The sequence below is a fragment of the Myotis davidii genome, unplaced genomic scaffold, assembly GCF_000327345.1.
Source record: "Myotis davidii unplaced genomic scaffold, ASM32734v1 scaffold710, whole genome shotgun sequence".
Lineage (NCBI taxonomy): Eukaryota > Metazoa > Chordata > Mammalia > Chiroptera > Vespertilionidae > Myotis > Myotis davidii.
In genome coordinates, this window is record NW_006284328.1 from 686,039 (window position 1) to 698,693 (window position 12,655).

The 12,655-nt window shown below is 43.5% G+C and overlaps 1 protein-coding gene across 1 annotated transcript in view; it reads right to left on the minus strand.

The window, feature by feature from the left end:
• SRGAP2 (SLIT-ROBO Rho GTPase activating protein 2) overlaps window positions 1-12,655 on the minus strand; it is a 244,821-nt gene that overhangs the window by 71,005 nt on the left and 161,161 nt on the right. The window contains exon 5 of the mRNA XM_015569435.1: window positions 3,038-3,100. Coding sequence (XP_015424921.1) covers window positions 3,038-3,100 — 63 coding nt within the window. The remainder of the gene's footprint in view (window positions 1-3,037; window positions 3,101-12,655) is intronic.

A 12,655-nucleotide genomic window follows, 5' to 3' on the forward strand; every position in this document is an offset into this window, starting at 1 on the left:
CATGCAGGGGTGCTCACTGGGATTGCTCTCTGAGTAGCAGCTGTGGGAAGCAGTTCCTGGCACAGAAGCCAAGTCAGGGAAATCAAGGCCCTTCAGGCAGGAAAGAGGAAGGTGTAGAGGGGCAGCTGGCCACTTACGGAGTCCCGGCCTCTCTACCAAAGGCATCTTTATTTGGGAGCACCTGGGCCCTTCCTCTTGCATCATCAAGGTTCAAAAGTACTTAAATTATCAACCTTTGGGTAACAGTCTCCCAAAAAGAAGTCCTTATGGCCGTAAGAGTAAGATGCAAGGTAAGAAAAACACTAAATAAGATGGGTTCCTTATAACCCTGATTTCCTTTATCCCATGCCCACTAGTGACTTCTGCTGCCTACAGATTCACTGAAACAAGAGATCCTTCCATGCCTTCCCAAAGAGCAGATAAGGGGAAAGCTCTTTATAAGAAGCCCTCCCTTGTTCCCTTCTTAACAAGAGAGAGAGAGAGAGAGAGAGAGAGAGAGAGAGAGAGAGAGAGAGAGAGAGAATACTCCACAAGTAGCTTCCCAAATCCAGCATACACACAGTGGTCTCAGGTTACTATGTGATGAAACACTGTCCATGTAGGTGACCAATGGGCCTGGTTTACCCTGGAATTCCCAGGGTTCAGTCTCATGTCCCAGGAAGCCCTTCAGTCCTAGGCAAATAGGGATAGTTGCCACCCTAATGCCATGGTGCTTTATTCACATCAGTCCTATGCTTATCTCACCCTCAAGAAACAACATGCTTCCATCCTCTGAACTTTCTAATTGCCTATGGAATCTGCAAACTCACCTGATCCTTCACTATAGTATTCAAGTACATGGCATGTGGAGACCTGGGTTACAGAGCACCCCCCAAGATCATATAGCTAGTGGTAGACTGGGTAGCATCTCGATTGCCTAATTCACTAGACCAGGGTGTTTCAATCTTGGTACTACTGATATTTTAGGGCAGATAATTCTTTGTTGTGGGAGGCTGTCCTGTGCTTTACAGGATTTTAGTCACATCTAATCTCTAGCACCCCTCCATCCCAGTGTGACAACCAAAAGTGTCTGCCGGTATTGTCAAATGTCACCCTCCTTGAGAATCACTGCCTTCTCTGGAACTTTCCAGTGTCCTCTCTTCCTATTGCCTACTACAAAAATACAAAATTTTATTTTGGCCCCTGACAGATTATGACTGTATATCAATTCACCTGATGGCAGAGGATACCACGCTTAGCCAGTTCTGTTTACATACCAGTGGGGAGATGTTGTGCTCTACGATGTCTGTGGCCATCCAGTGGCCAGTGCAGCCCTGGCCAGCGCGAAGTGCCCGAGACTGCAGTTCTCTGGGGCTGCCAGCTTGGCCAGCTCAGACGAGAACAGCAAGGGTCAGGGTTTCCTTCCTCACCCCAATACAAAGTATACCCTGTGACTTATTATATTTTAAAAATCTTAGCATATTAGATCTAGGGTCCTGAGTAACACTAACAGATCCCCAGACACTATTCTTTCTCTGTTGCACCTCAAAGGTGGCACGCTGGATTTGACTTAGCCTAGGGTTTGCTGGTGATCCAACCTACTCCTCCCCAGAAACAGTGAATTGCAGAGGCCCGAGATGATTATAGGACAAGAGAAGGATTCATATAATGATTAATGTGTCATTTTCTATCTTAGTGAATTCTTCGCAGGAGAGAGGAGTAATAATAGCTCTCCTTGGTGCCTAGAAGATGCTCTAAAAATAAAGAGCAGAAGTAAAGCATTATAAAGACAAGGGGGTTCAGGAAACTCATCCAGTCTGAAAATGGTCCAAGTCAACACACTTCTGTTTCTAACAAGCCTTAACTTCACTTGAGAGAAAGGAAAACCTTGGAGCTAAACCAAAGGGTGCTCTCTATCTACTTGGCTTCAGAGCCAGAGAGTCAGAGCAGAAATTCCAAACACACTGAGCGTCACTGGAGGCAAGTCTGATGACTCCCCTGTTTACTTGCTTAAGCGTTACCATGACAATATGGCCACACCTAGACTTTGGGATCAAGAATATGGAATTCTCTGATCCCAAATGCCTGTGATCCACGTCACCATGACTGTCTTCCTGTGAACTTAGAAAAGAAAGGAAGGAAGGAAGAGAGAGAGAGAGAGAGAGAGAGAGAGAGAGAGAGAGAGAAATAGTGAATAAGCAAGTAAATACGGGAAATCAATTTCACCTCCAAAACAGGATGGGGTAACCCTGGAGAATGACACAAAGGCCTGGCACAGCTCAGCTGGAGGAGAGGCCCTGGAAGGCCTTAGCTACACAATTGAAATATTCCCTGTACGGCATCAGGAATTTCTTTGGTGTGCATGTGTGTTTTCATTATAATTAATGAAACATGGCTGGGGAAAAACAACCACCACCACCTCCCAGTGCATGAAGAAACACGCATCAGCCACAGGCATCACGTGCCTGAAGCGCCAGTCGCTTCAGGACAGAATGTGCTCTTGCCTCCAATCCCGAAGCCTGCCTCTTTACCGAGGTTTGGCCTTTATAGAACCCCAGAGAGTCGATGCAAGGCTCTCTCTGCCTGAACTGGTCTCTCATATTATGGGCATTTAGGACTCTGCTTCCCTCTAGAGCTCTCACTCCAGTCTCAGGTAGATCAATCCAAGAACTGAGGCAAACCCTTGAACCACAAATCCTTTCCAACATGCACATATAACTGGTGCCAAGCAGGCTGCGTTGCGTTGCCTTTAGGTGTGAGGTCTCTGGTTTGCTGCAAATGGGGTCAGTTGTGCTGGTGATCTAAGCCTTGGCTGTTCTCTAGTGATTATCCCCCAAATAAAGCCAGAGTTAGCTGGCACAGGTGATAAAAAGTGTGTCTGGCTCATTCAGGTTTGAAAATAAGAGTGTGAAAAAAGAGATGGGTGGAGGCACCCCCAACGGGGACCGTGCACTGTCTTCAACTTCAGCTCAGTTCTGTTGCTGATGCAACTATGGCCGCAGCTGCCAAATGCTGCTCCCCTCTGCTTGTTAAAGAGCCAAGCAACCCGTCTGATTACCGAGTAGAGCTCATTCAGGACCTTCATCAAATCATCTTGGAGCTGCTGGCCGACTTCTTTACTCTGCAAGAAAAGAGGAATGAAGGTCAGTTGGGAAACAGAAGGAAGAAGGAGGGGGCAACAAAGGCAAGAGAGCAAAGGCTCTACAAATAACGCAGACTCAATTAAGGCCCATTATTTAATCCAGTAAATCAGATAACCACTCCGATCAGACCCAATTATGGTCAGATTACTCCAAGAGTTTTAATAAAATGAAACGTGCCCCTTCTATAGCTTAGCAAAGGCAATCGAGTGAAGGGAAAATGGGTTGTAGCCTTTGGTTTTTCAATTGGTCCCCAAAGAACGGGTCTGAAAGCCACATTCTACCTAGCAACTGTTGTTAAGTGGAACAAATTTTCTCAGAGACATGTAGCCAAGCATTCCTGAGAATTGTAATTGGAGGAAAGTAAGATGTAAAACAGGATGAGATGGGAAGAAGTATATAAACATCCAAGGACTTCAAAGTACCCAACTAAACAGAATCTTTCAAAGAGGAAGGAGTTAGATCTCTTTATTTTATTTTGGAGTTGGACCTCTGACTTGCTCTACCTCTATCTTAAACTTCCAGGGCAGTGGTACCTCAATAAAGACTGATTTGTGAACTGTTACTCGATTCTGATAATATATGTTAAGGGGTTGCCAACTGGTTAATGCCAAGTAGTGGTGGCTCTCAGGTTTTTTGCTGCTGCCACCCAGAACTGGCATCTAACTACACAGAGAGAATAGTAGAAATAGAGAAGAATGAGGAAGCAGAAAGGAAGAGCCACACCTTCTATACTGAGTGTTTTATGCCAAGCCCAAGAGAGCAGGGGATAAAACTGATTGGCATCACTGGGTCACTGAGAAGGGGAGCAATTGTTTTATCTTCTACCAGCTCCTTCTAGTTCTTTTCTATTAAAAATCAGATACCAACAATGCCCTTCTACCAGAAGGAATAACACACCTGGGCACAGCTCAGCTACCAGGCAAATAAAGAGGTTTTGCATGTCAGACACATAATCACTTAAGATTTTGTCTTTTTTCAAGACTTTTAGAATATTTTTTGACTACAAAAGGAATATATGTTTACTGAAATACATAAAACAGTAGAAAACCTCAAAAAAGAAAAAGTAACTCTTAATTTCCACTACTAAGAAATCATCACTTTAGACTTTGTTACATATTTTTCTGATCTTCTATAATTTTTGTGAGAACAGGATTACATTATACACACTGTAATTTATACACTTAAACATGTTGTGAACATTTCCTTACATATTATTGTTATCCTATAACATTACAATAGACCATATTGATGTAGCTCCCCATGTTGGGCATTTACATTGTTTATAAATTTTTATGATAAAACATGCTGCATTAAATTACTTTGTACATAATTTATGCACACACCTTTCATTATTTTCTCCTAGAAGTAGCACTGCTGAGTCAAAGATTATTTACTTATTTATACCATTAAATTGCCCTTGAAAAAAAACTGTACCAATTTAAAATACCACTAGAAACATAAGAATGCTATTTCCCTTTTTTGTCTTGACAATTTGATATGGTATCCTGCTGTAATTTGTAGTCCTTTGATTCTAGGGAACCTGAATTAAAAAAAAAAGTTTATCAGTCATTTTCATTTTTTTATACTTTGCTATTTTTCTATTATGGAGTTAATTATGGAATATAACACGAGTGACCTTAGTCGTGGGTTGACATGAAATTTTATACCTGGGAGTGTGGAAAAGGGTGGAAGGAGCCCTGGCTTAGCAATCACAAGAGTCTCACATTCCCAGATCCTCCCCCATCAAGGAGAGAACTGGATGACTCAGTTAATCTCTCTAGGCCAGTGATGGCGAACTCATTTTTTTTGGTTGATTTTTCTTTGTTAAATGGCATTTAAATATATAAAATAAATATCAAAACTATAAATCTTTGTTTTACTATGGTTGCAAACATAAAAAAATTTCTATGTGTGACACGGCACCAGAGTTAAGTTAGGGTTTTTCAAAATGCTGACACGCCGAGCTCAAAAGGTTCGCCATTACTGCTCTAGGCCCATGTTTTCATTTCCATAAAATGAAAGTCTTTGGCTTAAAAATTCTTAAGGTCTTTTCCAACCTCTGCCATTCTATGGTTCTTTATGATCTTTTGTCTGGCTTCTTGAGTCTGTGTTAGAGTCAAACACCACCACTTCAGGGTATGGCTGGTTGGCTTCACTCCATAGAGTGGAAGATAATCAGAGAGTTCTCAGGGATCAAGATGCTCAATAAAATGGATGGCTTCAAAGGTTATCTCGCCAGCCTTAAATTTACATTCCCAGTGCCTCTCATCCATGCCCTCAACCACTGGAAGACGCCACAAGAGAGAATGCCTTTCATCTAGAAGCTCATATACCAGCCTCTCCTTCCCATGTGAGGCCGGCTGAGCTCCACTGAAGAGCAGAGGTCCCAGGAGGTGAAGTGAGGAGAAGTGACTCACCAACCAGCCCAGAGTCAGCAACAAGGCCAGGAAGTGACCATGATTATCACTTCCAAGTGCCCTGCCCTCCCACCTCCGGACCAACTCCCCCAGCCAGCCTCCCAACCTCCCTTACCATCTCCTTATATTTAAATGGCAGAGATTACAGGAGAAAGCTCCCAGTCCTCTACCTTCTTTCTCACCCATCACTTAAATAACTTAGCGCGCAGAGAAGGAGGGCGGGGTGGGGAGAAAAATACATAACCAATAAAACAGCAATTAAGCCCAGGCAGATGTTTCCTTTCATGTGCTACCCATTAGTTGGAAAAGGACCGACTCAACTATTATCCCTGTTTATTTGAACAGTCTGCTGAAGCGATGCGGACTTCAGGCTTCCCTCTGGCTGAGGGCTGGGGGGACATATGTGTCGCTAGCCCAGTTCAAGTGTCAGATAAAACCGCCAGCAAGCCCCTAGCAATCGGGAGCTATGCTGACCCGTAGAGAAGGCAGGAAATAGCCAGAGCCTCTCCTTTCACAGATGAAAAAGGCCACCAGTCCTCTATGTCAGAAACCTTAACTGTGTGCCTTTGGTGGCAAGCATGGCCCCAGCGTCCCTGAGAGGGCTTCTGTGCTGGCTGCTCTGGAGGGGTTGTCAGAGTTGGGGACCCCACCCAAAAACAAGGGGGACATCTATTCCTGGGAACAACAAAACCTGATGAGGCCAAGTGCATGACAATGAAGACTGTAGAGCCTTTCCGTTCTCTATTCAAAAATCAAGGGGTTTGTAGGCAGGAAAGAAAGAGAATTTACAGAGCCGTCTTTGTGTGCTATCACACAGCCCGCATCTCTTCTTTAAAGTTTCTTGGAAGAGAATGAGTCATCTAAACATTGCAGGAAACCAACTAGAAGTCAAGGGAAAAAATTACTTTGGGCGAAGTTTTTCTCTTAAATGTTTGCATAGTAATCTTTGCTTCAAAAAAAAAAAAAAGATGCCTAAATTTAGAAAAGAGACGTGACACAATGGACAGAGCCGGCCCTATGGGACAGGAAGTACAATGGTGTGCTCCGGCGGAGATCTTTTATTTTGAAAGTCACCACAAACCTTTGGGCCAGAGCAAGCTTCAGGCCCCCCACTCTGCCTGCTTCTGGGTGGGGCTGATCGGAAGGCGGTGAGGTTGCGACAGCTCCTGCCAGCTGCGTGCTTACAAAATGGGTAGGGAATCCTCCTTTTCCAGCAGATAACAGCATTGGACAACAGAACCGAAACACACAGCCTCATTTCCGCAAGGCCAACGTGCCAAAGCCTCTCACTCACCAAAAGGAGCAGAAATGGAAGGAGGCATGAGGCTGGTTACTCATCTTTGGGTCAATACATTTCCTGAGCTTGGCTGGGTTTGTCTATTAGCATTTCCCAAAGAACACTGATTATGAAAAGGTTTTAAAACCAGTCCTTAGCAGGCAGATACTACAGAGCTGTGTCACTGGGCAGGCACAACATTACTCCCTATTTGTATGAAAGGCAGAAAAGAGGAAGGCATGTCTCGGCCCTGTGGTGAGAGCTACTTGCAGCCACCCCAAGGCTGAGTCTGTCAGCAGGTAGAAACAGTAGGGTCATTTACTTCTCTGTCGATTAGCCTGTGCCAGCAGTTTTCCAAAAAAGAGTTTTCAAGAGCACAGATCTCCTTCCATCAGTGCTAGCACCCCCTCCCCAACCCAAAGTTACTTCTGAGACCATTTAAAAAAACAAGTTGGAAATTGAATTTGTGTGTATGGGTTTCAGAGGAAAGGGAGAGGAGCCCGACACGGACCCCTGGCAGCAGAAGCACCTCCAGATGCACAGTGACTACTTCAGAGGCACTCACCTCTTCAAAGAGGCCACGTTTCCTGAGCTGGAGGGTTGCCGGAAATGCTTATGGTGGGGAGGACAGAGGCTCCCCACCTGAAAGGAGAGGCTGCTTGGCACCAGGGCCAGTGCTAGGTGACGGTGGGCACGGTGTCTGGCCTCTCCCCAGCTTATCAAAAGAGGTGGTGCAGGGTGAGGCTGTGAGGATAAGTCAGAACCCAGGAAGGATTCCAGATCTCCCCTGGGCCACACCCCCGTGCATATGCAGAGGCCTCTATGCAGCCATCACTCACTGATTAAGCTGCCACATGATGGCTCTCGGGAACCATGCTCCAGTCATGACCTTATACTCTGGGCTGCCCAAAGTAGCATCAAATACAAATCTACTCAATGGCAATTTTTTTATAGAGAGGTAAGCAGGGAGTTGCCACAAAAGAGATGCCTGAAGTGTTTTTACTCTCTGATAATAAAGCAGAGAAGGATTTCAAAAAATTCATTTTTAAAACTGTTATCCAGTAAAAGTATTTACAACAGTACTTATTATGGGCACTGCATTCTGATATTTCTTATTCTTTTCTACTTTTTTGTTAGTCGTAACTCAACAAGTTCACTTCACAATTCATTAGTGAGTCATTATGCACATGTGTAAAAGGACTGGGTATACTATACTTGTGGAATTAATTTTTTAAAAATGGGTTAAGGTCTGGAGCCCACCAAAACAGACAGGTGCTAAATCACATGCCCTCTCAAGGCGGCTGATCAAATGTTTTGAAGCAGGTTCAATTCCTAGATCGTGGCAAGGGGAAAATGCTGGATTTTAAGGAGAGTAATGAACAGTTTGTTGGCAAATATTTACAGGACATCTATTATGTGTCAAGCACTTGTGGTTTGAGAATGTAGCTGGATACAAAACAGTCAGTTTAAAAGTCCACAATCTACTGAGAAAAGTGGGCTTTAATCTGATGTCTGAGCCTATCAGAACACAACTCTTCCAATCTCAGTCATTACTAGAAATGGAATTTCTTAAGTTAGTTTTCCAATTCAAAAATCAATTTTTTTCTATCTCAGCCAAGAGGTTTCCACACTTTAACCTGACTCCAGATGTTGAATCTAGCTTGCCAGAAACAAAATGTGATTTAAAAATATCTATTACATGGCAAATCTTTTTGAATTTGCCTTTTCAAGTTACTAATAGATATTTCATGTTATAATGATACTGTTTCAGTATAAAAACAGTCACATTCCATTTTTAAAGAATGCCTAGAGCTTGTCAGCACCATAAAGGCTAATCTCACCTGTAGCTCCTTTACTCAGAAGTGAATGGGTGTAGTTAAACTCTCCCCGTGACAAGTCATATTTTAAAAGAAAATGTGAGAAACCTGACGCAGTCTGAAACCCAGTATCTGTCTCAGAATTCGCCTTCTGAAACACAACTGGTTTCACAATTAGAATTCTATTTAATTGTCTGAAGAGCCTGTAGGAAGGAAGGAAAGAAGGAAGGAAGGAAGGAAGGAAGGAAGGAAGGAAGGAAGGAAGGAAGGAAGGAAGGAAGGAAGGAAGGAAGGGATCCAAAGCTAAGTAATATGAAACCATGTAAAACCAATGAAAAAGAGATTCTAACTGTTAAAGCATCTTTCTGTCTTCTACAGTGCCCAGTCCACTGCTGTGTACACAGTAATCGTAAAATAGCCAGTTGTTGAATCAATTAGATCACATTTGAGTTTAGACTTAAACACTAAGCTTTCACATAACAACAAGAATAGAACAATATAGCTGTGTTTCTTTATATACATTATTAAGTCTTTTCCAGGGTCACATAGCTATTCAGGACCCTGTCTAGGACCACGTACACTATTAGAAGAGGGTGAAGCATGAAGGCTCTGGAATCATATGACTTTGGGTAAGTTATTTAACCATTCCATGCCCCAGCTTCCACATCTGTAAAATAAGATAACAATGAGATAATCCATATCAAGTGCTTAAAAGAGAATCTAGCACCCAGTATGCTCAATAAATATTAGCTATTATTGTTAGAATCCAGCCCTTTTAATACCCACTTGAATGCTCTTTCCACTTACCCTGTGCTGCCTCCCTCTGTTCCCTCAAAACCTGTTCATGATCATGATGTGCAATTGGGAAGGTCACCAGAAACTAATTGCCAGGCAGGACTGCAGCTAAATCCCTCCAACAGAGGGACTCTACAACCTTCAGAGAATAAGAATCTGTTTTTCCTTCTGCCTGGTGCTGCACAATCTATTCTCTGCTCCATCTCTTTAGTAAGAACCAAAGTAACAATCACTCTGTAAGAAAGATGCCGTTTTCCTGGGGGAAAATAAAACACACAAACAAAGCCAGTAGGTGTTTAGCAGAAAGGAGGAAACTGGCTAGGTGGGAGGAGGTGCAAAAGAAAAATAAGGAGGCTAGAATTACTTTCTATCCCTCCAAGTGGATTAACAGGCAAGATCCTTCTCAGCTGCACCACTGGAACCTGGTTCAACTGAGCTGGTATTTTAAATGTCCACAGGTAAGAGCTCCCTATAGCCCAGGTCCGTGAGGACAAGGACTGCCCATTACCAAGTTCTGGTTTAATGAAACCATGCGCTTTCTCCTCTAAGACACTTGTTTCTGAAAGCCATTTCCTTCAAGTCTTTCCAGAAGTTCTGGAATGTATGAGTAGTCAGACCTGATGGAATAATGCTAGTGGCCCTGGGAGAAAACCCATTCTTTGGCATGACAGCGAGTCCCATGGATTTACCTCCTAACTTCCATGGATTCTCACTATGCTCTGTTAGAACTGACCAGAGCCTCTTGTCAGGGAAACACATAATTCGAACAAGACTGAGACCCACTGGGCTGGAGCAGGGGTGGGGACAGGAAGGGGCTGAAGGCCCTCTGCTCTCCCCAACCCTCAGATGGCACAGTCTGGAGCACAATCCTATAACAATCTGAATGTTCCTCCATGGTTGTTTCGATCTCTTGGAATGGCCATTTCTAATACTAAGAAAATAAGCTGAAAACAACACCCTTAAAAGGAAAGCGACAATCAAGTCTGAGGCTTCGTTTCTTAAATCACCACTGCGATCCTTTTCTTGGCAAATTTCCATCTTTAACTCTTTTGGTGTAATGATTTCAATGGGGGTGTAAGAAAGTCTTCAGGTCCTGATCTCCGGGGCTAAAACATTTCCTGAGGTTATATGAAGATGAGTAATCACCCCACCTCCCAGGGGGGACACTAAAGACACAGAAATGATGTCCAGGTGACTGTGGAACCCTCGGGTAGACTGGGACACAGGGGACAAAAGCAAACAGGCAACATGAGAACACAAATCTCCCAGCAATTGTAAAATGAACTCTGGAGGAAAAACAATCAATGGCTTGAAACTGGGCAAGAAGGGAAAAAAAAAAGTCAGATAAGGTTCTTGCCAGCATATGCCTTCCTACAAGAAGAAATTCCAGGAGCGGGGGATGAGCAGAATGCCCGTGCGGCTCCCAGATGGCTGGCAGGAGAATGGAAGAACAGGAGTTAAAAGAGCTCATCTGAAAGCTGGCAGCATGAACACGGAGAGGAGGGTGGCCTGGGAGAAAGTTAACCAGTCAGCAGCACTAGTGCCGGAAATGCCAAGGGCACTGGGAAAAGTGCTGATTAAATACTTTAAGAAAGAGGAACCCAGCAGCAGTTCATTGAGGGATCTGTGTAGTTTTAGTACGTTTGGAGTTGCCTTAGAATCCCCTTGTCAAGGGTGACAAAGAGGTTCCAGAAGGTTCAGTGATGGAGAGAGTATGTTCTTGACACTCCAGGGGCCAGAGTTGGACCCAAAAGGAGCATGAAGCCAATTCTGAGAGACCGAGTAGAGTGCTTTCCTGGCAGAGAATTAGGATGCATTTCTTTGGGGCTGGGGTGCAGATCTGGGTTGGGAGAGCTTTCTTCGGCTACAGTGGCGGTCTGCCGCCTTGTGTCCTTGCCCACACTGTGTCCTCATCACAGTCATTCCTATCAGTCATAGTCCACATACAGTTAACATCTCTATCCTGGCGGAGGGCACCTCCCCTCTTGCTAGTACTTCATCCCCAATGAAAAATCATTGAAGTGTGAGAAGGAAAATGTTCAGAGTTTGTAGCTGGCGATTTCCAATCTCCAGCTCTGATTTCTCACCCAAGAGCTTCAATTTTCCTCTTCAGTTCAGGCTTTATAAATGTTTCAGGTGCACTTGAAAAAAATGCGCATTTGGCTGCAGTCGTTAGGCCCAGTGCCCATATATGTTACTTAGGCAAACGGATTTTCTTTTTTTGTCCACTTGTTTAATCATCCACTAAAACAGGTGTATTAAATCTCCCAGTGGGGTTGATGATTGTTTATTTCTCCTTTTAATTCTGCCCATTTTTTATTTATATACTTTAGAATTTTATTATTAAGTATATACTCCTTTCTGATAACTTGAATCTTTAATTATTATGAAATGTTATTATGTAATAATACTTGTGGCATTAAAATCTACTTGGTCTGAATTTATCAGAGCTCTCTTTTTCCATCATTTTGCTCTATACTTTTATATATCCTTATATTTAAGGTGTGTCTCCTCTTACAAGCAACGTATACTTCACTTTTGTCTATTTAAAAGCTGTCGGACAATCTTTTTTAATTTCATATGACTCAATTTACACTTGTCATTACTGATAAAGTGAAGCTTAAATCCATCCGCTGGCTATATGCTACTTGTTATACCTGTCTCCACAGTCCCTTTCCCTCTCACTTTTTACCTTCTTTTTTTTCCTTCCATTTTAAAAAGTTCAGTGAGCCCTGGCCGGGTAGCTCAGTTGGTTGGAGCATTGTCCCGGCACACCAAAAGGTTGAGGGTTCAATTCCTGGTCAGGGCACATACCTAGGTTGCAGTTTCTCTCTTACATCGATGTCTCCCTATCTTGCCCACCCCCCCACCCCACTCAGTCAATCAATAATAACATACCCTCAAGTGAGGATTTAAAACAAAAGTTCAGCCCTAGCTGGTTTGCCTCAATGGACAGAACATTGACCTGGGGACTGAAGGGTCCCGGGTTCGATTCTAGTCAAGGGCACATGCCAGGGTTGCAGACTTGATCCCCAGTAGGGCGCATGCAGGAGGCAGCCAATCAGTGATTCTGTCTCATCACAGTGAAAGCCATTCTTTTAAGTATATTTTATATGTATTGATAAATACAGAGTCTACAACCACCACCATAATTAAGACACAGAACACTTGCATCATTCACCAAAATAATCTCTCATGCTGCCCCTTTCCTCTGTAAGTCTAACTCAG